This window comes from Pleurodeles waltl, chromosome 4_1 (assembly GCF_031143425.1).
Source record: "Pleurodeles waltl isolate 20211129_DDA chromosome 4_1, aPleWal1.hap1.20221129, whole genome shotgun sequence".
Taxonomy (NCBI): domain Eukaryota; kingdom Metazoa; phylum Chordata; class Amphibia; order Caudata; family Salamandridae; genus Pleurodeles; species Pleurodeles waltl.
Window position 1 is genome coordinate 333951117 of NC_090442.1, and position 26556 is coordinate 333977672.

Consider the following 26556-nt stretch of genomic DNA (forward strand, 5'->3'; position numbering starts at 1 on the left):
CTATATCCATGGAGAAACATGCATTTGCAAAGCCCGTAGGTTTAGCTTTGGCCTCTAGGCTTTTGGTCCTGTCACTGCTTGTTTTGTTATAATTTTTGCAATACTTTATTGTTAGGAAAGCTGTCGGGCCCTTGTCTTTCTAATCAACTAATTCCCACATTGCGATAATAGCCCTTGACACAAAAAGGAACTATTTTATGTGTGTACGTGCTCCTTGTGAAAGGGCAGAATGCTGTCACTCACAGTGAAGTTAGTAGGTAGCTGAAGTATGCTCACCCACTGCCCCATGCTGAAGTCTGTGGTGGGTAGAACATAAGTGTGAATGACACAGTAAGAGACCAGTCGATGAAGAGGCATAACTGCAAGCCTGTATAAAAAAAAGGATAGTACACATATAATTTCACTAAACTTAAAAATGTCAACTAATACCAGACCCAAAAACTAGTACGCCATACTAACAATGACCCAAAAAGGATCTTAAATCAAGCGTGTTCACTAGAGGGCGGCCCTGCACCAAGTGTAGTGAAGAGGAAACCTGCGGTATTCATTGAAGCCTTTAGGGTTGAGAAAAATTCAGTTACCTGGGTGAGGCATTCCAATAAGAAGGCTGGTACCCAAGCAACGTCTTTTATTTGTGTTTCCTTGCTATGTCTTGGTTGATCTCAAAGACTACAGTGCTCAAGTATTCTATGGACTTCTTATCGCCTTCCTCGAGCTCTCGAGCTCTGAAATTTCCCAAGCCCTTGGCTTCTCCAGTTCTTTCATGAATTAAGATACCAACCAGGTAGCTTTTGTCTCCAGAAAGAGTAGGCTTATGTTTCCTTGTGTGCCTTTACAGGAAATTTCTTTGCAGCAATTCTTGGATCCGCGGCTAGTGACTAAAATGTTTTCCAGTGTATCTTTGACAGGTAGTGGGTAAAATTCCTGCAACCAACAGTATATTAATCCCTTTTCTTCAAGTTCTACACTAGTTCTGAAGGGCTTGAATAAACGTTTTTAAAATCCTGCCCCTTCAGAATACTCAAAGTCTATGGGAGGATGCAGAAATCATGAACCTTGATAACAAATGACCCAATCTGATCACTGCAGAAGAGACAATAGAGGTATACTGAGTGAACCATAAAACCAAATGTTGGGTCAATCAGTGTTCTTCTACTTCTATTAATGACTCATTCTAGATGAAGAAAGAGAATATTTTTTGTTGAAAATTAGTCTTTATAAGGGCTGATTTTATTTCCCCATAAAGTAGACACAATTGCCTCCTTCAATATCAGTATTTCTATATGCGTATATATATATATATATATATATATATATATATATATATATATATATATATATACATATATAACTCACGCCTTCGTCATGCGCTGCTAATTACTCCACATTTCCTATCACTGATGACACCTTCTATGGCACCGTTGATATTATCACTTTATCACTGCAACATCTGCAATAACATTATTGATCCGAAAACTGTGCACGACGAGGGCCCGAGTTATAGTTACTTGAAATAACTATAACTATAACTGCTGAGTTTCTACGTTTTTGTGCAAGTAAATTCAGAACCTAACTATAACGTCCCTGTAATCTTTGGCTCTTTCAGTGAAAAGATATATATATGTATATATATTTAGATATATAAAGATATGTAAGTTTCCCTTTGTGAATCAAGTCCTACATGTCAACTTCTAAGGTGCATTGTGGGACGGTGTGCCCTGTTTGTAATAGGCTCATAGGTGCTTTCAAGAAAAGCTCTTCTGGAAGAAGTATTAAAAGCATTATCCTGGTGTCTGATTATCATGAAGGCAGCGTGTGCCAGGTGCCTGCACTGATAGCATGGTAACAGACTGTTTTCAACAAATACATAACACCTATGCTGCTGAAAATCTCATAACCAGCTGGATTGGAAAAGGAAGAAATTAGTGTCTAACAAGGTGCAGATGAACACAGGAATGCTGACAAGTTTTAACAGCATGAAGGCACGTGCTTTGTTGTGGGTGATTGAAAAGCATACACCACTATTGACTCAGGTGTTAATGGATACGACGTGATGCAATGTTAAAATGCAAATTTCCCTGAAGGGACATTGAGGTTACTGTTTTTCAATTTGGTAAGTTAAAGGATACCAAACATAAAAAAAAAACTGGCATGATAAAATGAAACCAACACTGAACGTGCCTCGGAATCAGGAGACCCATCTAAGAGATTAATTGGTTTACCTCAATTATTTTTTTTTTAAAGTACATGGCAGAACATAGGTTAACACATGCGCATCTGCATCTTTAAGACAGGTTTCGTGGTTTATCTCATCCATTAAACCACTCTGGCCAGTCTCATTGATGGTAAGCAACGCTTTTAATTTACTTTTAATGTTTATTGACATTTAAGCAAGTGATGCACGAACGATTTACTGCTCCAGAATCATCGGAACCGTGGTATGTAACAGTACGTTTTGGTGTTTAACTGATAACAGATAACCAACTCCATCCACCAAACCAACCTCTCGCCCCTCAGTCTTTCTCATGTCTGTTCCCCCATTTCAGATTTCTATTTACTGAGAAGATTACATACTACCAACAAATGCTTCCAAAAGGTGTGCTCACCTAAGCCATGCTTCCCATTGGTTGAAGATTTATGCATCAAGGATCAAGGGCAAACAGTCTGATAAACCAAGCGATTTTTAGTCATCCACACAGTACATGTATTAAATAACCCTTGCCCCGCAGTTCTACCAAATCTTGTTTATTCCCTTGAGTCTGACAGCTGTGCAGTAACATCAGTATACAATTTCCAGTAGAGTTTGTACTGTGTGAAAATGTCAGGTACCTCAATGGGTGTAAGCCAGGTTTATCCCCATTCTGCTCCATTTTTCTGAATCTGCAGTTTATTGGCACTTGCTTCTGGATTTTCCAGATCTTAGATTTTCTACAGCACACAGCAACCTGGAAAGTGCTGCGATTGTGTGAACACCTGCTCCTGCTACTTCAGTGTTTGTATCAAATTCAGTTTTTGTCATTACTTCGTGATCCTTGAGGCCAACATTGCTCTTGCATTGCAAGAAGGTTTAAATTTCCTTCTATCAAACTTATCCTTCACCTTCGGGAACTCACATGCTTTGGAAACTTTAAACATCATAGTATGATATCATGTCATAAGTGAGAGTGGTGAGATTTATGCTAGCATTTTGCTTATCTGGTCCACTGCATCCATCATTAGTCTCATGCTGCTTCTGGTCTGACTGATTTTGTTGCCCAGGAGAGAACCCACCCTGTACACACAGTCACATTTTTCATAAAGCACCCCTATGTGTGGATTGAGGTTTAGCTCAATTGACCCATACTTTTCAACTGGAAGCCGGGCAATAGGCAAGTGAGGAGTGAGAACACCAGCCACCTGTTAGTGAGTTTTATTTATTTATGTGCAATATTCTTCTTCTTAGTGCTATGTGTATTTCAAAATATACAACTCTGCAATAGCTTGAAGATTTGACCAGGGTCCCAATATGGCAAGACCTATAAACTAACCAATAATTTGTGAAGGGGTTCCAGTTTAGTTGCTGCTACACTGCCTAGTCAGGACGGTAAACAATTTCTCAATTTTCCTTTATCGTCGAATTTTAAGAAAAATATTTGGTATTGTGACCAATATTATTCCACATCATGAAGCACCAATTTACTTGACAGCTAGTCTGTCGAAAGGAAATGGTGACCAGCAGTCTGCTTGCTCCTATCTTCGTTGGAATAAGGCTGATTAGTATGTTTTCCATTTCTTATTCAGCGCTCTCAGATTCAACTTTCAAGGAAGTTAGGGACCTAGAGCCATATGTACCAAAGCTTTTTCCCATAGACACAGAATGGGTAAAATCCTTTCGTACATCTGGCCCCTAGTAACACCAAAAGGGGGATCCCCACATAACTCTCAAAAATATCTAATTTAGATCACAATGACACAAGTATTACAGACCCATTACATAACTCTCAGTTATATCTAAAATCATGGAACAGCACTTAGCTAATTAGTTATCCTCCTTCCTTGACCTCCTCAATTTACTTGACAGTTCTCTGGTGGGTTTCTGGCACAGACACAATAATGAGCCTGTTCTTGTTGCTACACTTGATGCGCTGCTCTCTTTGTAAGACCCGGGTCACCCAGTTAGATCTGTCAGCTCCCTTTGATATGGTTGACCATTCCATCTTGCTCGAGTGGCTAAGAGGAGTAGGACTGACCGAAACTGTGTGAAGCTTTTCTAAGATGTATGAAAACTGTATTACTTGCATCTTTCCAGTTTGTGGAATACTACACTGGTAGAAGGGTCTCCCAGGAATCTGGACTCTCCAGCTTATAGTTTACTATCTATGTGCATCCCTTGAAAGAATTGATTGGCAGTTTTGGGTTCAGTGCTCTGACCTATATCAATGACTCACAATTGCTGCTAAACATTGATCCTGCAGTTCACGATCTGGAGTCAAGATTGTGGAAATGTCTTTCAGAAATCCATACTTGGAACAACTTCCTTAAGCTGAATGGCAGTCAGACCAAAATTGTACTGATAAGCATAGATCCCTTCAATTTTTCTGGAAAGATTGTAGCCAGTCTCACTATGTGGCATGCCCCTTACAAGCTCCTATGGAAAGAAATGTGGCACATGGCTTTATTATAGTATACATTTCAAAACCAAAATTCAAAAGGTCTGTGCCTCCTGTTCCTCCTTCAGAGTACTTTAAGGATAGTTCTTCCCTTTATTCCTAGAGAGAACTAAGCCTCAGTGGTGTGATAGCTGATTTCTTCTCACCTCTAATATGGGAATTACCTTGGACTAGTGGAAAAAACAACTAAAAAAACAACACATTACAGTATGGTAATATACTTGGTTATACGTCTATGAAAGTATAAACTAATTTCAGAGACTTCCAGACCCTTACATTGTAAGAATCCAACATAAGTTGTTATGTCTCATACAACGGGCTATAGAACTGGTCCCAAATGTATCCCTGATTTGATAGTGCCTTGGTGCAAGGACCCGCCCTAAGATGTGCATCTCACTTTCTTGTAAAGATTCATCATTCTAGGAAGACTCGATGCAGAAGCAATTCCAATAGAGTAAGGGGCTCCCAACTCTGGAATACAATTTTGATGCAGTTATGCACTCGGATTGACCGTGGATTTGTATACGTCCATGTTTTATCTTCTATGTGGAGAATGAGCACAGAGTGCCATTTGGTTGATGCAGGGATGTGGGCCTTGCTGTCTGAGGCACACTGCGCCGCACTGGTCCCTCTGAAGAATTTGGGCAAGCTCTGGTCGGGTTTGTCGGGGGGGGGTTTGTTAGGGTTGGCCATCACGCAACATTGGAAGACTGGTAGGGATCCAAAATAGCACTTGTTCACATCCCGAACACGACTTACTTACAGCTATTTAAGTGAACTATGGGCAAGAACATTATCTAATATAATAGATTCAAAGTTCATGTGTTATACATTCTAAATCATAAAGAATGAGTCATATAATCAAAGTTCATGTATTATACATTCTAAATCATAAAGAATGAGTCATATAATTAAAGAGAACCGTGCCAGGCATGGCACACTGTGCTATCAAATTACATACTTTTTGATATTACATCTTTCTGTGTTCGCCATATTGTAAGCCATAGTGGTGTAATTAGCTACTTTTCTATGCAATGTATAATATTAAGTTGAAACTGTTCTAGGTATTCCAGTTTTAGAAGAAAACAAAAGAGGGGAACTAAATCAAAGTGCAGTAAACCTATATCCTCACAAGCATAAGATGATTCTGTATTGCATCTAGTCACACTGACTCTTTAGTCAGTCTTTAAACCAGATCTTCTCAAAATATTCACCACATATTAAAATACAACTCCAGATATGGTTCTTCAAACCGTAACTTGAACTTTTGGTGCTTAAAGAAAATAATTTTGTATTAATTTCTTGTTTCACGAACCACTTGTTTTTTCAATACTGTGTAAGTAACTGGAAAAGAAGTTTAAAGTTAGCACCCTAACATTGGTTTCCTCCCTTCATTTATAAAAATATCAATAAATATGAGCTTTAGTCATTACTTCATTTTGATGATAGGCAGAAAATCACTCTCAATTGCAAGTATTTTAAAGCGCAAACTGACAGTGATTTTTAGGTTGAACGTGCAAGCACTTTGACCTGTTGTAAGTAGTGTGGGCTTTTAACCACACCCACCTCATGCCCATCCCTTTCATTCGTTCATAGGTTTGCCTTTCAAAAATCCTTTGTAATCATTGGTAAATGCTTATGTTTGTCCTACCTTCGGGAGGTTGTGTTACCACCTTGCAGACTGACTGTGTTACATGGATAATTGTAGGATTGCAAATTTGTTTGACTGTGAATAAACTTGTTTTTTCCTTTTGTCTCTCCTTCACGCTCATGCTCATGGCGGGTGTGGCGCTTTGAATTGGCTTGCTTATGTCAACTGTCTTACTTTGCATTTTCATTTTATGTGGCAAGAGCAGTCCACTTAGGAATTTACAACACCAATAGCTCTAACTCAAGCAAATGTGAGACCCATTGCATTGCAAATGCTTGTTGACATTATTGTGGGTATGCCCAGTGCACAGGAGAATTCAGTCAGTATTCCATGTAACAATCACAAAAGCTATAGAGTTAACTTCTATTGGTATATGTCCCTCCTAACATTCAGCTCAACCTCTAAGATCCTTCACCTCCAGGTATTTTGCCAGTTGAGATGCTAGAGAAATAAACACAGCAAGTGCCCATCAGGGAAACTGCACCTGAAGCACCCCAAGAACACTGGACTTGAAGAGGACTTTGAAAACAACGTTTTTCAAGGGGGTCTTCCAAAGTACTTCATGTGTCACAAGGAAACTCAACTCAGTAATATCATCATATTGCCATCTGATGAGGACAGTGAAGACTTTCACCGTTTGCTTTTCACAAAATGTGCTAGTAGGGCATCATCTATGTAATCAAAATTTCCTCATGCATGGCGTTACCAGTTGTGTGTTAGTGCACAGAATGCAGTGCCTCAATGGGGCCCTCTGAGATACAATGATGAAATCCCTCTGTGATTGACCGGTGATCAAGTTTTTTGCATGCATGTGTTGCCACCAGCTGCATAATGTTAAGTCTAGTGTAAGCTAAGACCTTTTGATTTTACTAATTTGCATGTATAATATACTGTCTTGTAAAGGCTTTTAGCCAGTTGTCTTCTTTCTCTGGTCTTTTGCTGTTTGTTCACATTTTTCATTTACTCACTACAGCATACAGAATGGAGCAATGCATCAGAAGACATTAAAGTATTATTCTGTTTCACAGGAGCATATCTTCAAACCAAGTAGTTCCCCTTAGTGCCAGGGAGCACTAAGGCAATGTGTGCTTTTGAGACCAAAAATACTATTTTCCGGTAAAGCCCGTGTTGTGTTTTTTTTTTTGTTTTTTTTAATTAGCGAGTGCCTGGGAGCTCCTAACACAATAACATTTTACAAAAACATTGACAAAACAAAACAAGCATTGAGAAAGTTAAACATACTGCCAGCCAACGGCAGACCTATTGGTACTGCCAATACTTATAGGTTGTGCAAGAAGACATACCAAACACAGTCTGCACTGCCGAGGAGTGTGCGAGCTACATGGTTAAGAAGGATGTGCCACTTTAATGTATCCTCTCTCTAGGCACACACAACTAAAGGGCGAACATAATGGTTATGTCAAAAGTTGTAATGGACAACATATTCTGTGAGATCACTAGTAAGGTCCACGTCGTTGCACCTGGGGGTTAAGTTGTGCAAACTTCCACCATTACGTGTGGGTGCACACAATGCACTGCCTGCAGCAGATTCCCGGACGCACCTCAGAAGTAACAAAGGCTTCTCTCTGCCCTTGATGGCTGGTCATGTTTGGCGCATGTTTACCATTGGCAACCTCTCACTATTTGTGCAAATCAGCTGTATGTGTCACTCGGAGAGTGTGAATGTGGCCCATGATAGCTTAATAAATCACTGCTAATTCACATATTGACTTTTTCTAGGCACTCCAAATGATGTCTGAAGTTTCTGGTGACGTCATGAGTGGTCATGAATCCTCTAAGTAATGAAGTCATCTATATGGCAGTGCACTTGGAGAATGATGGCTGTGTTTTTACCTTAAATGACATTTTCAACTATTTAGGTATTGCGCCATAACTTTAATCTTCTTTCCACCAACGTTTGTTCGTAGTACTTGCATGTTTATAGCCACCATTGCACAGTACCTTCCACTCACCATCGACTGCTAGATAAACATGAAGTACCACATCTGAAGCTCAGCCTGAGTTGGCACTGCCAATTTACTTCGGAAACCCCCGTTCTTAGGAGAGCTTTGACGGCGGAATCTGTACGCATCTCTGTCATCCAACAGGAATGGGTGACCTTTACTTTGTTTATTGTCTCATGCGGAACAATGTTTGTGAACCGCAGGGGGGTGGGGTGTTCTGGCTTCACACACAGCGCACATTGAATAAATGTGCCCTGGTGGCGGATGCCACAGTACAGTATTCGTTTCTTAGAACCCGTGCTGTGTTTACTTTTTGCATCGAGCACGGAGGCGCTGCTGTGAAAATAACAGGGCTGACCACACTTATTTTTTAGTACATAAATCATCCGGCCCGAAATCGTGACGCGAACTACCATCTGTCCCGCGGTCGTGACGCGTCCTCTAACCCTTCAGGGGGACCAGCCCTTTAAAGGGCCCCAATAGAGCCCAACGGCAGTGAATATGTGTGATATATGGGAGACGCAGGGGCCTTCATCACAATCTTCAGGGGTGGGCTCCATTATTTTGCATGAAGCCACTGTTCTCTTGAGCCACAAAAGAACAAAGCAGTTCAAATTACAGTTCAAAATGGAGGCGATCTTTGTAGAAATAGCTCAAATAAATGATCGATTTTTCCCCGACTCGGTCCCTGGCTATCACACCGCCCAGACAGTCCCAACGCAGGAAGGCGTTTGTGACAGGAAAACGCTGCACAGCCCGTTGTTTGCATAGCTGTCGTGATCGTCTGCTTTTTATGGTATGGATCAGTGAACCGAATGTGAGGAGAGAGGCTGCAGAAATGTTGCCAGCTCAGAAAACACATATTCTTTTGTTGTCCCATGTATGGCCTTAGGGGACGAGAGAGTAGGCGTACCAGACAACTCCTCAAGGGACGCAGCTTTGTCAGTGCTGGACGTTCCTTCACAAATCACTGTTTTGTGGTGTGTTAGTCAAATTGGTTCAATTGAACTGAACGAAGACTACAATTCCATTTCAAAGACTACATACAAATTGCTAAAGCGAGCTGGAAAGGAAAAGTCATATCCATCTGCCAACACTACCGAAGAAGTCTGATTGGACTTCCACAATCACCCCTTATACAAAAAAAGGTGAGAAAGCCTTCACTGTGTTCACTGCTACATTCATCCAATTAATATTTCTGGTACACTAATCCAACAGGTATTGGCAGTGTCCATAGGGCTGGCTTATGGTGAAAGTCCCCTTTGTGTCAACGATTGGTTTATGCTCTAAATGAGTATTTATACATGCAGGTCATCTTAAAATAGGCAAACAATGATACCCGATGGAAAAGAACATTCTATAAAGCCATGGTGGTGTAGCAGAAGTGGCCTTGTGCAATGCGGTGCACTGCAGACGAGTGGCAAGCAAGCGGCCTGTTAGCACTCCCTGGAGAGCTGGAGCTGAGGAAAAATGAAAGTAGACAAGCATCAGCAGAGTCAATAGGCCTCGTCTATCCAAGAGCTATTGGCTTTGCCAGTGTGTTTTGCCATTTTGTACACTATTGTGGCTGCTGTTCAGAATGACTAAAAGTTAGTGGCATGGAGTGTCAGAGTGGAGGGGGTAGGAGAGTGTCGTACATTGGATTTGTTGGATTGTCATAAAGTGGAGTAGGAGGAGTAGAGTGTCGTAGAGTTGAGTAGGGAGCAGTAGAGCTCAGTGGTTTCATGGCAGAGTATGTCATGGAGTGGATTGAGGTAGTGGGGTGCATTGGATTGGATTGGAATAGAGCGGCTGGATTGGATTGGGGTTGAGTAGGATGGATTGAATGGATTGGGGGATTGATGTGGGGTGGATTTGATTAGAGTGGGGTTGAATGAAATGGGATCAGGTGGATGGGACTGGTGTGGATTTGAGTGGGGTGGATTGGATTGGAGTGGGTGGTTTGGAGTGGAGTGATATGGCTGGAGTGGACTGGATTGGGGTGAGGTGGATAGGATTGGAGTAGAGTTGGGTGGATTAGATTGGAGTAATGTGGGGTACACTGGAATGGGGTGGATTGGATTGGAGTGGGGTGGATTGAAATGGGTGTGTGTGTTGGATTGGATTGCGGTGGATTGGAGTGGATTGGAGTAGGGTAGATTGAATTAAGGTGGGGTGGACTGGGGTGTGGTGGCTGGATGGATTGGATTGGAGTGGGGTGGACTGAAATGATATTGAGTGGGGTGGATTGGAGTGGAGTGGATTAGACTGGCGTGGGGTGAATTGGAGTGGGGTGGGCTGGCTGGATTGGACTGGAGTGCAGTGAACTGAACTGGGATGGGTTGGGCTAGATTATGGTAGAGTGGGGTGGATTGGATTGGATTGGAGTGGAGTGGAGTGGAGTGGGGTGGAGTGGGTGAACCGATCAAGCTCTGGAAGCACCCCTCCAGTCCACAGGCAACAGGAAGGCATGCTGATTACCCGTGTGAAGTTTGCTGCTGTCTGAATTATAAAACTCAGCAATAATCAGCGTTCCGTGGACACTCCAGGCCTCTGGGCTCCGGTGCCACCGCACCTACTACACCAGTGGAAGCCATGCCCCTCCGCCTGGGTAGTTCGGTCTTTCCCCTTCCATCCTTTTGGGAAATGGTCCAGGGCCCGCGCCTTTCCAGATCTGTGAGATGGCATTGAGTTTGAAAGCTGGCAATTGGGCAGCGCCCCTCAGCATATTTTAAAAGGAGCCTTGACATTTCGTGGTATTTTACGCAGCACACCCGTTTACCTCGTATCTGGTTCGATCTTTGGTTGCGAAAGTCGAATAGCGCATTCATAACAAGCAAGACCCTTCCTGAAGGGCAAGAGCACGATAGAAAACTGACAGAAAAAAACCATGCACACCCACTATGGAAAGCAGCGGGAGACACTGGCATTTAATATCATAATACAATGTTGCAATCGGCGTTTGGCTTTCTACCTTCAAAGTGCGAGGCACACAACAAAGGACGCCTCTTAGAGAGAATACAGTAAAAAACCTGAGATCATATGATCAACGGGAGGGGGAGGGCAGCTTGGCTGCTTTCACAGAGCTCTGCCAGAGCAAACAGTTATGTGCTGATGTAAAGGGCAGTACGCGACAGTTACACGGGGCAGTGGGATTTCCAACGTCTCTTTCCCTCCTGCCCTTTCAGCCATTTGCTCGCTGAGGTGGCCAGCAGCTCCCCATGCGACATGATCAGCAGGACGCAGAACCGGTCATCCCTCTCCAAGTGAGTCCTTTCTTGCTTGTCCTGATCCGAACTAACCCCTCCTTTCGGTGGAAGGGTTTTTGCGCGGGGAACGGCGGGGGAAGGGCCCTTGTTAAGGAACGGGTACTTGCCAGCACGCAGGAAGCCCGGGTTTAGCACTTTGTCAGGTGCGCGGCAGGGATCCCGGAGCAGCGGCCGTGATTTATTTCTTCGTTATGTTCACAACCATCTACACCCACCCTCTCTCCTCCAGTGCGCCAGATCGTCCCTACCCGGGGTTTCACAGTATGTCTGTACAACTATTCCTTTATTTCATTCCGTGAAAATAACCAGTAAAATGTTAGCCCCGCCACTGCTGAGGTGGTGGTACCGGTATCCTTAACCTACCAACGGATGCGGGGGTGACTATTTGCATCGATTTAGCAGTCCCCTACATTCCAACCCTAAAAAGGTCGATAAGGCAAAGTTCAGACTGCGAACCTAACCTGCCTCCCTACCACAGTGGGACCACGGTCTGCACTTATAGAAAACGTGTCCTTTTCCAACTCATTTACAGATTCTGTTTACATGACCTCTTTTTGTCCTACTTGCTGCTTTGTGTAACATTTTGTTTGCTGGACACTGTTATTGATGTAAAAACAACAAAAATATAAATAAAGTAAGGTTGTTGACACGACAACGTGTTTTCGAATCCATCTGCTCCTATTGGGAAAGTTAAAGACCCGTGGTAAACAAAAAAGCTTCTCTGAGGTATTAAATTCAAAGTTGTTAGTTGTTTCATGGATTTCAGTGTAGCATCTCTTTGTTTTTAAAATGAAACTATATTGTAATACCGTTATTTGTAGGGATATTCAATTAACCATTTCAATGATTTAAAACAGTCTCATCAAGTTTTCCGGTGCCTTGCCAGAATAGGCCATTCTTTTCATGATTTCTTTATTTTATATTCTGGTACTTCTAGTCTTAGGTATCGGAATACAAATTCACAGGTATCGGAATGTAAAGAAAAATGGGCTGCATAGTTTAATAACTCATGCAGTAAACCGGAAACCTGAAAGAACTAGGTTAAAAGTAGATCTTTAGAACTTCCATCGTTGTTTGGCACCACCTAGTTGTATCATCTTAACGATGGTTGCACCCATTGCCTTATATCAACACCACTCGTACTTGAGTGCTCTGCCAAGGAGCATTATTAGAACTGCTCATTGGCCGTACGTGGTGCGAAGCCATGAGTAGAGCGAGATGATGCGCCTAACTAGAAACCAAACTGCTCTGGCAAAATGTTCATGCCAGCACCACACTGCAGGTGGCTATGATTAAAATGGGCTCATGGGAATATGGTGGGTCATGGCAACCTATCCTACTCGAGAAGCAGTCCCCAGTCTTGTAACCTCCCATGAGAATGTGAGAGTAGGAGAATGGCAAGTCCTGACCTACTGGGGTGTCTCGAGTGTCCTGATGGGTATCCCTCACACTACCCTTCACACTGTAAACACTTGCGTAGAAGTGAGGAGAGCAGCCAGCGTTGTTTCTGAAGGTGACCTTTACAGAAAATGAAATTCATAACAAAGTGTCAAAATATTCATAGGTAGTAATGCTAATAAGGAGTGTGATCACCTGCAGTGAAGCAACTCTCAAACTGCAAGGAATCGTCCCAAAAGTCTTAACTGTGACTGGCTGGTTCAGCACTACCACAGATTAGTTGATGGCCAGTCCACTGCATTATGCCAAATCTGCCTTTTTAACCTAGGGTGCTTTGTTGGCTGGGATGTTTGGGCCCGTCCTTCCATTCACTTTTGTCTAAAAAGACAAGACACGCCGATAGCATGATGACTCAATGTCACCTGGAATTTCATGTTCTGGTCATGGGCCTTCCTTTTTTATATCATTTTGTTGGCTTAGTTTATGTGAACCAGGAATACAACTTCTAAAGTGCAATAGGCTAGCTTTGGAAATCCCAGGACTGGAAAAATGTGTTTGCGATGATACAGAGCGATCTGGTAACGTTATGAAGGTGCCAAAACATCATGAGACCCCTTGCCAACTATGTATTAAAAATAATTCTACGTTAAAACCGAATTCTGCCTTCTAAGTACTTAAAAAAAAACTTTCAGTTTCCTAACTTGATGGTGCTCTTTTCAGATAATGGAAAAAATACATGGGCTATCAGCTTTAAAACCCATGACTTTGGGTTACACTGATTGTATTGAACCACTAACCTGTATTTATGATATCGAATATCTTCTAGTTGGCCCATATCATACTTCTCATCTTCAGCCAGTCACAGCTTTTAGCTAACTCCACTTTGCATCATGAGACTTGTATCTTTTTAAGCTTTCTCCATTAAATCTACCTGCCTTCAAGTTCTACCTCGTCAAGAATGGTTGTTCGAAAACTAGATCTGGCTGATGACCATGACTATCATGACATTGGTCAGTAGGCAGCCAGTAGTTCAATCAGTCCACATAAGAGAAATAAAGTAAATTGTATTAGAAAGTCTGTTGGCTTTCCATAAGTTGGCCTACAATTCCACTGTACCTGTCGATTTAGGAAAGCTTCAAAAAGCGAAGGCATATGTGCTTTTGGATCAACCAGAAAGCTCGGGAATGAAAACTGTATGCCAATAAAGACTGAGTGTAGCTTGTTGAGCTTATTGTTCATAGATTCTATTCAGTGGATAGTGGACCCAGTCCACACATTGCAGTAAAAATGCAGCTAAGTAGATTGTACTGTAATAATATTTGTCAAGTCACATATTAAAACTGGTATATTTGGAATGCTGTTACAGCCATAGCCATCTGATGACCTTCCAGTGGCTTAATACCAATCTTCCATATGTAGTTTTCCTCTCTGTGCCGCAATGTAGAGTCTGTGCACTGCAGCGAAGGCAACATGCACTGATGATGTGCAACATCTCCATAGGCAATCAATCACAACACCTGTACAAAATAAATGAGTCGGGTTTGTCACATCAGAGACATTTTTGAAAATAAACACAAAAAACTTGCTTGACACATTTTAATGCATTTAATCGTCAGTTTTGAGGCACAAAATAAACTATTGAACCAGTACCCCGATGACAACTTGATTTGTTTACACTAGTAGCACCTGCACTTCACAGATACGGAAATTGCAACACTCAGATTTGTATACAACATTGATTGTAATTCTTCTCTCAAGTCAGTTATCCCCTTCTTTCCCAGCACTAGCCTCTTATTTCGAGTATCATCATGTAGGCCAACTTTTCCAGTAGCAGTCGTCCATTGGCAGCCTCTTTGTGTCACTCGTATTGCCCATTAAAATACCTCTTTAGGTCGAGATTAGTAACGTGCATGCACTGAATTTTCCGACGTGTTGGTATGTATTTGGGCTTTTAACTATGCCCACCTCACACCCATCACCATCACTCATTTGTGGGCTTGCCCTTCAAAAATCCTTTGATAACATTGGTAAATGGTTTACGTTTGTCCCTCCTTAGAGAGTTTTTGTTACTGCGTTGGCTAGCTCCCCTGTTACATGGCTAATTGCACTTTTGCCGATAAGTTTGACTGTGAGCGAACTTCTTTTTCTTTTGTGTCTCTCCTTATTTCCGATGCTCATGGTGGCTATGGCGTTGTAAAGCGGCTCGCTTATGTGAAACTGTTTTACTTTAGATTTTCAAGTTATGTAGCAAGAAAAGTCCGGTTAGGAGTTTACAACGTGAAATAGCTCTTACTCGAGCAAATGCGAGACACTTTGCATTGCAAATGCTTGTTTTCAGTCTATGTTCACTCCACTCACAAGGAGTTGGTGGGAGCTTAGACAGAACTTAAATCCTTAGGGGTTGCAAATCCATGTTCCTCCTTTAGTGCTGTGGATCTGAAGGAGAGTTGTGTAGGCAGCACAGAAAAATAAAAATCCAGGGAAGCAATACTGATTCCATTTGTGCATAGAGCATCTGGAGGATCAGCTTCAAGACATTAATATAAATACATTCATATCAATCTCTACACCAGAACCCTCCAAACCTCAAGTGGCACCATTAGAAAGACTTGAAGCGGTTGTGACCCTGAGACAAATTGCACCCAGCCATAGTCAATAAACCCTGGAAGTGCCTCCTACATCGGAAAATGTAGCGCTTGCATGACCATATCAACACTATGAATATATGATAAATCATAACAATACATGCCATTTACATGGTTTAAGTGAGGTGTTTAGTCCTCAGGCATAGTCAGTCTTTGGCATCATAATGGATAAATCATCCCTAGTTGTAAAAAAGTTCAGGTGAGACCTCAGACCCTCCTTTTTAATATATTTTTACTGGTTTTCTTTAATGAAGCAAGAACTTGAACAATCGGCTAGAGTGGTATCCATTACATTAAACATATTTCAACTTACATGGCAAGCTGTCTCATCCAGCACATACGTGGACCATAAACCAGAAGGCAAAAGAGGTATAGCTTCACATATCGATCGGACACCAAGTAAGTTCCTCAAATATTATTAAGAGAGCTAAGTAGTCTAATTGTCCCAACTGCAAGATTCCCTCCCTTTTCCAATCCATATGATTCATATCTTATTTACCCTTTCTAAGTTTCATCAATGACTTTAAGGGGATCTCTGGTGCGTACAGTGACTGTTGTGCAGTTCTTTGCAGGTATCTGTGCCAGCAATATCTTGTGGTGTCTGTGAGGAGAGCAGCTGTGGCAGGTTGGAACATCTGTGAGAGAAAGAACCTGGCATCAGTGATATATCCTAGTGTCCTCTGAACCAATTGAGCCTCCGGGGTGCCTCCTGGGTCCAGCCTTGGGCCCATCCATTGGAGCTGTGCAGCCAGTTAGTATGTTTCTCTTCTTCTGTTGGAGATATAACTTGGCTAAGGTACTCTGCGCATGGCGGATTCCCAGATCAATTCTATTAGAACTGTATTCAGTTCCTTGAAAAAGTGGCCAATGAGAGTGACCAGGACTGTGGAACATAAATATAATAGTGGTGGGGGAAGTTTAATTTTTGCAAGAGCTATCCTGCCTATTGAAGCTCAGTGCTCTCTTTGCAGACCTTAAGATTCTTGTTAAATTCCCAGCTGCAGCATCTTCTTATCACCTGTGAACGTTCACTCCTAAATAATTCTAATCCATAAGTGTCTTTGGTGACAATACTTTGATTGCCTCCATGCATCAGGGGGGAAATTCAGGATTTGGATCTTTTGAGCTTGAGCCCAAAGAAAGTGCTGTACTCTTCAAAAGGCAACAAAACATAGGTAAGGATATTTGGGCATATCCTTCCCTATGTTTTGTTGCCTTTTTAAGAGTACAGCACTTTCTTTGGCTATTTGGGCATATAGCAGTATGTCATCTGCATACAATAATACTGTATGCATGTGCTCTAGCAAACCGGCCCCATGCTTCCCTTACAGTCTGTGGACATGTCTGGGAAAAGGCTTTATCACTTATGTGAATAAGAACAGGGACAGGGGGGCACCCATATTGTGATGATCTGGAAGTGAGCAGACATGACTTTCCTCATCTTAACCCTTGCCATGGGGTCTGTGTAAAGAAAATAAATCCACAATAGTACCTCCTTATCCAAACTAATTTTCTCCAGTATGTGGAAAAGACAGGTGCATTAAATGTCTTTTCTGTATTGATGGAAAGCACTGCCTCATGCAGGTGGTCTGTAGGGAGTCTGTCTATGATGCAAAACAATTTACAAATGTTGGCTGCTGTGCTCTTACCCTGTTGAAAGCCACTCTGGTCTGAATGAACCCAATAGAAAATAATTGCCCAGATCCTGTCTGAAAGTACCTTACCTAGCATTTTGCTAACTAATTTTATGAGTGGTAAACGGCAGTAGGATGAACAATCTAATATGTTGCTACAATCAAGTTTCGGCAACACGGTATTGATTGACTTCTAAGTTGTGGTTGGCAAGTTGTCTCTCTCTCTGGATGCTTGGTATATGTGTGCAATCCAAAAAGTCAACCAGTCTTAGTAGGCTTTATAAAAGTTATCCCCAGACCATTGCTGCCCAGAACCTTCCCTGTTCTAATCTGACTTGGGGCTTCCAAACTTTCAACCTGATCAGTTGTGAGGCATGGTATTCCGGACACTCATATGTATGCTTTCTGCTACTGTACCTATATCATAGAGGTGTGTATAGTAAGTGGGAAATACTACATTGATGTCTCATTAAGAGTGAAGTCTTTGGCCTTCTGGGAGTTGTAAGACTTTAATCATATTGTGAAGGGTATCTGCTTGAGTAAACTTTGCCAGTAAATGGGTCTGCTTATCCCCAACTGAATGTCTCCTAGCCACATATTACCTGTAATCAAATAAAACCAGACTTTGACACAGTTCAGCATAGAACTGCCTCTTGTGTATCAAATCTGTGTTCTCAGTCTCTGACCTTGGACCCTCAGTCTTGAGGGTAAGTATTTCACCCTCTTTCGTATTAAGTTGTGTGTGCAGCATTGCATGATTCACCACAATGGTCTTAATGCAGAAGCCTTGAATGAAGACTTTAAAAGTCTCCTATTCATATAATGCATCTACAGTGGAACTGACGTTGATCTCACAACAATGCTTCACCTCCTCTGCTATCACGCCCTTGTACTCAGTATCAATAAAAGTAGGGGGCTGTAGTTTGGAAGGGTTCTATTACTTAGTCCCCAGTGCCCTTTTCTAAAAGTGTGCTGTGGAGAAAATAAAGCTTATTCTTGTGTGTAGGAAGTAGTGAGTACACTTTCTCCCATCTGAGATTGTTACTCTCCATATCTCTGTACGGCCCCAAGTCCATACTCAATCGAGCAGCTGCTCTGAATATGCATGCTGCTGCTACGTGCGCCAGGGGATGAGACCTATTTTTGTCCATGCTCGAGACACAGTTGAAGTCTCCTGCCAGTACTAGAGGTTCATATGGAATCTTGACCAATACCATTTTAAGGCTATCAAAGAACATTGCCTGACTAATATTAGGAGGATATATTCCCAGTAAGTGGACCACCCTCCCATGTCAATCAATCAATCAGTTATTTGTTAAGCACGCTACTCACCCGGTAGGGTCTCAAGGCGCTGGGGGAGGGCCACTACAGCTCGAAAAGCCAGGTCTTGAGATGCTTCCTGAAGGTCAGAAGGTCCTTGGTCAGACGTAGGTTGACGGGGAGGGAGTTCCAGGTCTTGGCGGCGAGGTGGGAGAAGGATCTGCCTCCGGCTGTGGTATGGTGGACGCGTACAGCGGTGGCGAGGGCGAGGTTGGCTGAGCGGAGCTGGCATGTCGGGACGTGGAAGTTGAGGCGCTCATTGAGGTAGGCAGGTCCGGCGTTGTGGAGAGCCTTGTGAACGTGGATCAGGAGTTTGAAGATGATCCATTTGTTGACGGGGAGCCAGTGGAGGTCTCTGAGGTGAGCTGAGATGTGTTCGTGGCGAGGGAGGTTAAGGGTGAGTCATACTGAGGCGTTCTGAATGCTCTGAAGTTTTCTCTGGAGCTTGGCTGTTATTCCCACGTAGAGTGCATTGCCGTAGTCCAGTCTACTGCTAACGAAGGCGTGGGTGACCGGTCTTCTGGTTTCAATGGGGATCCATCTGAAGGTCTTGCGAAGCATGTGGAGGGTGTTAAAACATGAGGATGAGATGGCGTTGACTTGCTGGGTCATAGAGAGCGATGAGTCCAGTATGAAGCCGAGGTTGTGTGCGTGGGTGGTGGGCGTTGGGGTGGCTCCTAGAGTGGCGGGCCACCAGGAGTCGTCCCATGCTGATTTGTTGGAGCCGAAGATGATGATCTCGGTCTTATCCAAGTTGAATTTGAGGTGGCTTGCCTCCATCCAGTTGGCGATGGCATGAAGTCCGGTGTGGAGGTTGGTCTTGGCGGTGGCGGGGTCCTTCGTGAGTGAGAGGATCAGTTGTGTGTCATCTGAGTAGGAGACGATGTTAAGGCCGTTGGATCGGACGATGTTGGCAAAGGGTGCCATGTAGGCATTGAAAAGGGTGGGGCTGAGAGAGGATCCCTGGGGAACTCCGCAGATGGTCTTGGTGGCTATTGACAGGAACGGAGGGAGGTGGACTCTCTGAGTTCTGCCGGAGAGAAAGGATGTGATCCAGTCCAAGGCTTTGTGGTGGATTCCAGCGTCGTGGAGGTGTGTGCGAAGTGTGTGGTGACAGACGGTGTCGAAGGCTGCAGAAAGGTTAAGGAGGATGAGGGTCATGGTTTCACCTTTGTTGAGCTTTCTGCTGATGTCGTCGGTAGCAGCGATGAGAGCGATCTCGGTGCTGTGGTTCTTGCGGAAGCGGGACTGGGAGATGTTGAGTAGGCTGTTGTCCTCCACGAATTGAGATAGTTGGCTGTTGACTATCTTCTCAATGACGTTCGCTGGGAAGGGGAGTAGGGAGATGGGTCGGTAGTTCTTGAGGTCTTCGGGATCGGCCTTGGGATTTTTGAGCAGGGCGTTGACTTTGGTGTGTTTCCAGGTCTCCGGGAAGGTGGTGGTCTCGAAGGAGCTGTTGATGATGGTACGAAGCTGGGGAGCGATGATTTGGCTGGCTTTATTGAAGACATGGTGAGGGCATGGGTCGGCGGGAGAGCCGGAGTGGATGGTGCTCAAGCTCTTGGTTGTTTCCTCGTCGTTGGTATGGGTCCAGGCACTCAGGAGGTTGGTGTGGATGGCTGCCTTGGGGTCTGCGTTGGGGTCTGCGCTACCTTCCCTCCTCCAACATACACATACTTCCCATCTAAGTCAACTCTTTCCACCTTAGAGGTGAAAGGCAGCCTTGGGTGCACCCATAGTAGATTCCCCTGGCATATGTTGCGAATTAGGAGCTAAAATGCTGACCGTTCCATCCGCATTCAGCCTGTGCCCTTCCAGTTTGGTGATGTGTGTCTCTTGTAAGACTGCGAAATGTGCACACCTTTATTTTCAAGAAAGCATGTACCTGATGTTTCTTCATGTCAGTCTAAAAGCCTCTGACATTTTATGTGTTTAATGGGTACCTGAATGCATTCCCCTTATGGGTGTGCACTGGAAAAAGAAAGGCATGCAATCTGGAATTGTGCCTCACACTGATGTGTGCCTTTACCATATCCAACGTCCACTTTGGACATACCATTGCTGTGAAGATCAGTGTATGAGTGTAATGTTGATTGTGCATGGTGCCAGTTTCACTGTGTGCCCCTTCCTGTGAAACAAAGAGGAAGCAAAAACATCCCCAGTCTAATTCCCCTAACTAGGCTAGGCTTAGAACTGCCTCCTGCCCAAAATATGCTGAATCTTTTAGCAAACCTGGGGGTGTTGAACAAGGCACTTATGTTTATACTGGGCAACTCAGCCAGCCCTGGAATCCAGCAAGGACCTTCACTGTGAGAACTCGTAACCAGTGTTTCTCCTTTTCTGTATCATTAGTGCTTGTGATTGAACATATGCCATAGCCAAATGAGGGAGGACATTCAAATACACAGCAGGCATACATCACAAGTCCCCAGCCGGTGTGGAGAGTGCTGCTCCCATCCACGTGGAGCCAAGCAGATCCATAGCCATGCACCATCCTTAGTTCCCCTTATTGCAGGCCCACCACTGCAGCAGGCCCCATGGTAGAGCAGCTTCCCCATCCCAAAAGAAAAGAGAAGGTGGCTCCGGCCCAGTTCACTTGCCTTGCTGCCCTCAAAAGGTCCTCTGTGCATCTACCATGCATCCATATCCTTCAGCAGCTCATGTGTTTTTCATGCTATGAGCTCGCTGGTGAATCTGTCTGTCCGACCGCCCCACCCCCGGTCAAGCAGAAGCAGCCTTCTGGCATGGGATGCTCATCTGGCAAACCCCTGCTGACTCTGTAGTCTTGGATGGAGTCTTTAAATGCTGGATCACTTGTGATTCCGGGGCCTTGAGGCTGAAGCTATGCTACTCTGTGCTAGCCATTTTCACCATCCTAGCCACGTCCCGACCCCTCAGACCTCAGAACCTCTTAACCCTTATATCAATTAGAATTTCAGATTTTGAGGGGATTTTGTTTTTGGAACATAAAAGGGAGACTCAGTCATTTAGCTTCTTAAACTGAATCAACACAGAGTCTAATGATTGATTTCTCTATGCATGACTTGTTTCTGGGAGAAAGAGGGGAAGTAAGTTCCTTTGAACATTTAGCCATTGGCCCCCATGGAACCATTAACTAGATGGCGTGGTAGGATGACGAGCAGGAACCTCATTCAGTCTGTGGTCCCTTCCTGCCATGCTCATCTACATTAAAAAGGCCTGTGTCCCACTGGGTTTCTGAAAACTTTTATGCTGTGAACGTTACCCAGAACTACCAAATTAGGACATACATTGCTGGCTTTTTATTAAAATTACAGCTGCCACGTCCATTGAAGTAATCCTATACCTTTTGTAGAAGTTACTGCTTGAATCTACAAAAAAGTTGAATGGAAGCTCCCTGATCATAAAGAGAATTACCTGTGGCCCATTGAAAGCCACATCATACCTTGCATGCCTCACCCCTAGCTACTAGAATAGCTAGCAACACTTCATCACATTCATGTGATGAAGTCGTAGTGGTAAAACTGTGTCATAGTGAGGTTGATGAGGAGGTACTCACTAACATTCGTGGTGTCTCCTCGGACTTCATGAGTTTTTTTGGACCATAGACAAACTCATTTGATCCAATCTCACATGCTCTACTATAGTGTGATGTTATCAGCATCATTAGAGGCAAATAAATGTGATGCCTTTTCCAGTGATATCAACAGTATGCTAATTGGTGTTTGGAAACCTAAACATTCCTATAACTTTCACTCACACAGTGATGGTAAGCCGGGGGTTACTCATTCATCAGGAGAGTTTAGTAGTCACAACGTCCAACCTCACTTAATGTCCTCACCTCCATAAATATTGCAGACATAGTATGTGACTTTGGTATGACCCACCTGCTTCTGTAGTCAAAGACCTCCAACAATCATACTGGCAAAATGACCCACAAGATATAGAACAGGCAGAGGGTCTTGCTCCTGTAGTCACACACCCCTCTGTGCAACCATCCCAGGGAAGTTATAGAGCAAGTGGCATTAATAGGAGCCTTCTGCTGCTAGTCGCAGCCCCCTGAGCAGCCCTCGTCTATAATACGCTACAGAGAAATCAGCATTGCTAAAGGGGCTTTCACCCAATGCCACAGCCCACCCCGGGTGGAGCCCCAGCAGCTATCGGCTCTGCCACTGGGTCACCTCTCCACAATGCACACCCAGAGAAAAGACAGCTTTTATATTGGTCACGTGATTGAAGTCTTTCTCTTGGGGCACGTGCAACCCTGGCAAAACTGTGGGCACCAGAGGAGGCAAGACATACATGAGCACACCCTGCTGTGAATAAAGCCTATTACCCTTATCGGTTATAAACATTCTTTTTCACTTTTTTTTTTTTTACCAACGTAGCAAATCGACCACAATGCCTCTTTTGTAAAACCTTCCTGTGAAAGATTTCACAATTATGCATTAATAAATACTAAACTAAACCAAAAAGTTTAGAAATTATTGAAAATGTAATTACTTTAATTGAAATTTTATAAGTGTCTAGCATATTTGGCATGCCAAACAACTAACTACAAAACGCTAATTTACCATATTTCCTTTGCTTGGATATAGTTTTCATTAATAACCTAAAGCAGCCATTGGTCATGGCAGTTAAATATGTACTTCATCATTTCTGAAATGTTAGCTTATTAAATTCTAAATATTGCACATTGCAGTAATGCATTGGATTAGTTTACATTTGGGAATTCATTAAGACTTGAGGTAGAGGGTCCCTTTATATGAAGTTGCCTTCTTCTTTGGCTTTGACAATGTAGTAATTGATTCATTAATAGAAAGGTAACCTGTTGCCTTAAGTTAAGAACATTTGGCAAATATTTTGTCCCCTGGGTGTTCAACCTCAACCGCAGTCTCAGTTTGGACTCGAAGCTCAGCCCTGTTCATAAACTTCTTGTGCTAGCCTTTCACACCACCCCCCTCCCAGTTATCCTCTTGTGGTTCTTATAATTGGCAACTGTTATTCTTTCTGTTGTCCTTTCAACCATCTGGCATCATTATTTGTGTAGACCAGTGTTGGAAATGGCCCTTTTTGCAGGGCCATCGTCAATTTCTTTGCTTCTTACCTCCTGTTTTTGATCCTGTGATGAATTTCGTTTTTGCTGGCTTTAGGACTCTGGGCACTTTACCACTGCTCACCAGTGCTAGACTGCAAGTGCTCTCTGTCTAAGTGGTATTATTGATTGGTTTATCCATGATTTGCATATTTGATTTATAAGTAAGTTCCTAGTTTAGTGCACCAGGTGTGCCCAGGGCCTGCAAATCAAATGCTACTTGTGGGTCTGCAGCACTGATTGTGCTACCCACATGAGTAGCCCTGCAAACATGCCTCAGGCCTGCCACTGCAATGTCTGAGTGTGCAGTCTTAAACTGCCATTTCGACCTGGCAAGAGCACTCACTTGCCAGGCCCAAACCTTCCTTTTTACTACATGTAAGTCACCCCTAAGGTAGGCACAAGGCAGCCCCATGGGCAGGGTACAATGTAGTTAAAAGGTAGGATATGTACTTGTGTGTTTTACATGTCCTGGTAGTGAAAAACTGTAAAATTTGAGTTTCACTATTGCAAGAACTATCATTGGGGATTGTCTTGAAATATCTTTTAAGTGTAATTTCCCATTGGGAGCAGATAGAGATTTGGAGTATGGGGTCTCTGAACTCACAATTTAAAAATACATCTTTTGGTGAAGTTGTTTTTTAAATTGTAAGTTTGAAAATGCAACTTTTAGAAAGTAGTCATTTTCTTTCTTAACCATTTTGTGCCTCTGCCTGTCTGTGGAATACATGTCCAGGTCAGGATGACATTTGGTCTGTTTGTGAATTCACACTAGACAGTCACATAAAGGGAGCTGAGGTGTGACCCGCATATCATGATGGGTTTTCCTGAGCTAGAGTGGTGTGAGGAGCTGACACTTGCACCTGAATGATGCAGTGTCTGTCCTTACACAAAGCAGTCTCCAACCCCCTGGAGTGTGTCTGTGGCCATGGCAGGAAAGACAGGGTCTTGACACTACAAAGTACTGGACCTCTGACCCCACAAAGTTAGAATCCTTCTGGACTGAGGACATTCTGCCATGAAGAAGAGCTGAACATTGTAAGAGGGACTGCCACTCTGCCTGTTGCTTTGATGTGTTGGTCTGCTGCATGTTGCTTCTGTCTCTGGAGTGAAAGGACTGTACTTTGCTTCCTACATCCTGCTTCAAAAGGTTCTCCAAGGGCTTGGACTGAGCTTGCCTCCTGTTAAGAAGTCTCAAGGATATCAAAGACCTCATCTGCCAGCTCCTAGGTTCTCTTGCTGAGCGTCCTGACTTACCAAGTGCTGTCAAATCCAGTTCCAGGGCCCTTGGGAGTAAGTTCTGGTGTAACCAAGAAGAAACAAGCATATTGACCCCAGAGTGACTTCGGAACTGGTGGCGTTGTCCAACTGTGCACCTCTGCCTGCACTGGAGCCATGGTCCCCACTGATTACAATGACGTACTAAATTCAGTGACCGAGCCTTGTTGTATGGAACGGGCGCCTCCCCACTAACACTGCAGCACCTCCCCTGCCTAGTAGTAAGGAACTTATGCTTCACCTTCCCGGCAGCAGTAAGGAACCGCAGCTGCACCAGCTACGGCGAAGCTTACATCTCCGACTCCTTGCAACATCTTTGATTTTCTCATTTTCCAAGGTACTGTACCTGGGGTCCAGTTGACTCAGTGACTGGCCCACACTTCATCGCGAGTGTCGTCGGACTGTTTGGAACGACTCCGTCAAGAAGTCATGATAAACCCAGCTGGAGCTATTGTGTTTCTAAGCGCTGTATTATGATTTAATCTTTGAAAATGTGTATCTTTGCTTGTGTATGTATTTTTGCTGTTTTGGTCTTGTTTTACTTAGATAAATATTGGTTATTGGTGTTTTCACTATGTTACAGTGTGTGTGTGTGTGTGTGTGTACACAAATATTTACATATTCCCTCTGAGGTAAGTCTGGCTGCTCGTGGCAAGCTACCAAGGGGGTGAGCATGGGTTATTTTAGCTGTGTGACTCCCTTACCCTGATTAGAGTGAGGGTCCCTGCTTGGAGAAGGTGCAAACCTCTGTCAACTAGAGAGCCCATTTCTAACAATCAGGATTCAGCCCCTGATAAATTATCAGTAACTAAATTAACTAATATACATATACAATGCTTAAAAGGATATACCATGAATGTTAAGTTCATAATAACTATCTCTATCACAGATTCTCCATAACCCTAATGCTGTCTTTTAGCATTTCTCAGTTATCTTCAAGTATTTGCTCCTACAGAGGTCCTATACTGGTGTTGTCACCATTGCAAGTAGTGTGATCCTGGCCTGATTGTCATTTAATATTATGCAAAGAACAACCTCTAAATAATAAAATGAATATTAAAAAGATGTTTGCTACCCCTTGGACTACATTCAGTTGGATCTTGATCAGTGGAAATTGATGTGCGAAAGATCTTCCCAGCCATTTCAAGTGGTCAGTTTTTTAAATGCCATTTTTAGTTTCTCTGTTTCTTAATCTTAACTAATGAGGTGTCCCCGTACCTAGAAGACAGGTGCCAAGCTCAAACTACTCACCCACACCTCCTAAATGACGTTTTCCACATAGGCATATATTACATTTAAGTATTCATCATATAAAGACCATTCTTTTGCATCTATTCAGTCATTAAATAGAGGTCCATCTCTGCCTCCGTGGTAGAGAGAATTATTTAAGGACAGTGACAAGTGACCAGAACTCATAGTAATAAATATAGTTAGTGGTAATCAGCCACGCCATTGCAACTTTGTCACCCTCAATCCTCCCATATGATGATTTGACCAGCAGTGCAAAACCTCTGTTGAGCACCTTCTACAAAACGAAAAAATATTTTGATATCCAAAATCAATGTATACTTGTCTACTTGCATTAAACACAATTAAAAATGAGATATGCACAAGGGCATATTCATTTCACACACCAGAGAACCTGAAACCTAAAGATAGGAATGAAAGGTGAAACAGAAACTCCCTGAAGCTGAG

At 43.2% G+C, this 26556-nt stretch overlaps 1 protein-coding gene across 6 annotated transcripts in view; it reads left to right on the forward strand.

The window, feature by feature from the left end:
• CALD1 (caldesmon 1) overlaps window positions 1-26556 on the forward strand; it is a 519621-nt gene that overhangs the window by 304210 nt on the left and 188855 nt on the right. Inside the window, exon 1 of one of the 6 annotated variants that reach the window (XM_069228450.1) lies at window positions 11348-11509. The exons of 4 other annotated variants lie outside the window; for them this stretch is intronic. In XM_069228450.1, coding sequence (XP_069084551.1) covers window positions 11472-11509 — 38 coding nt within the window. In that variant the 5' untranslated portion in view covers window positions 11348-11471. Of the gene's footprint in view, window positions 1-11347; window positions 11510-26556 lie in introns of those variants that run through there. One more of the 6 variants, XM_069228454.1, reaches the window with a different exon arrangement.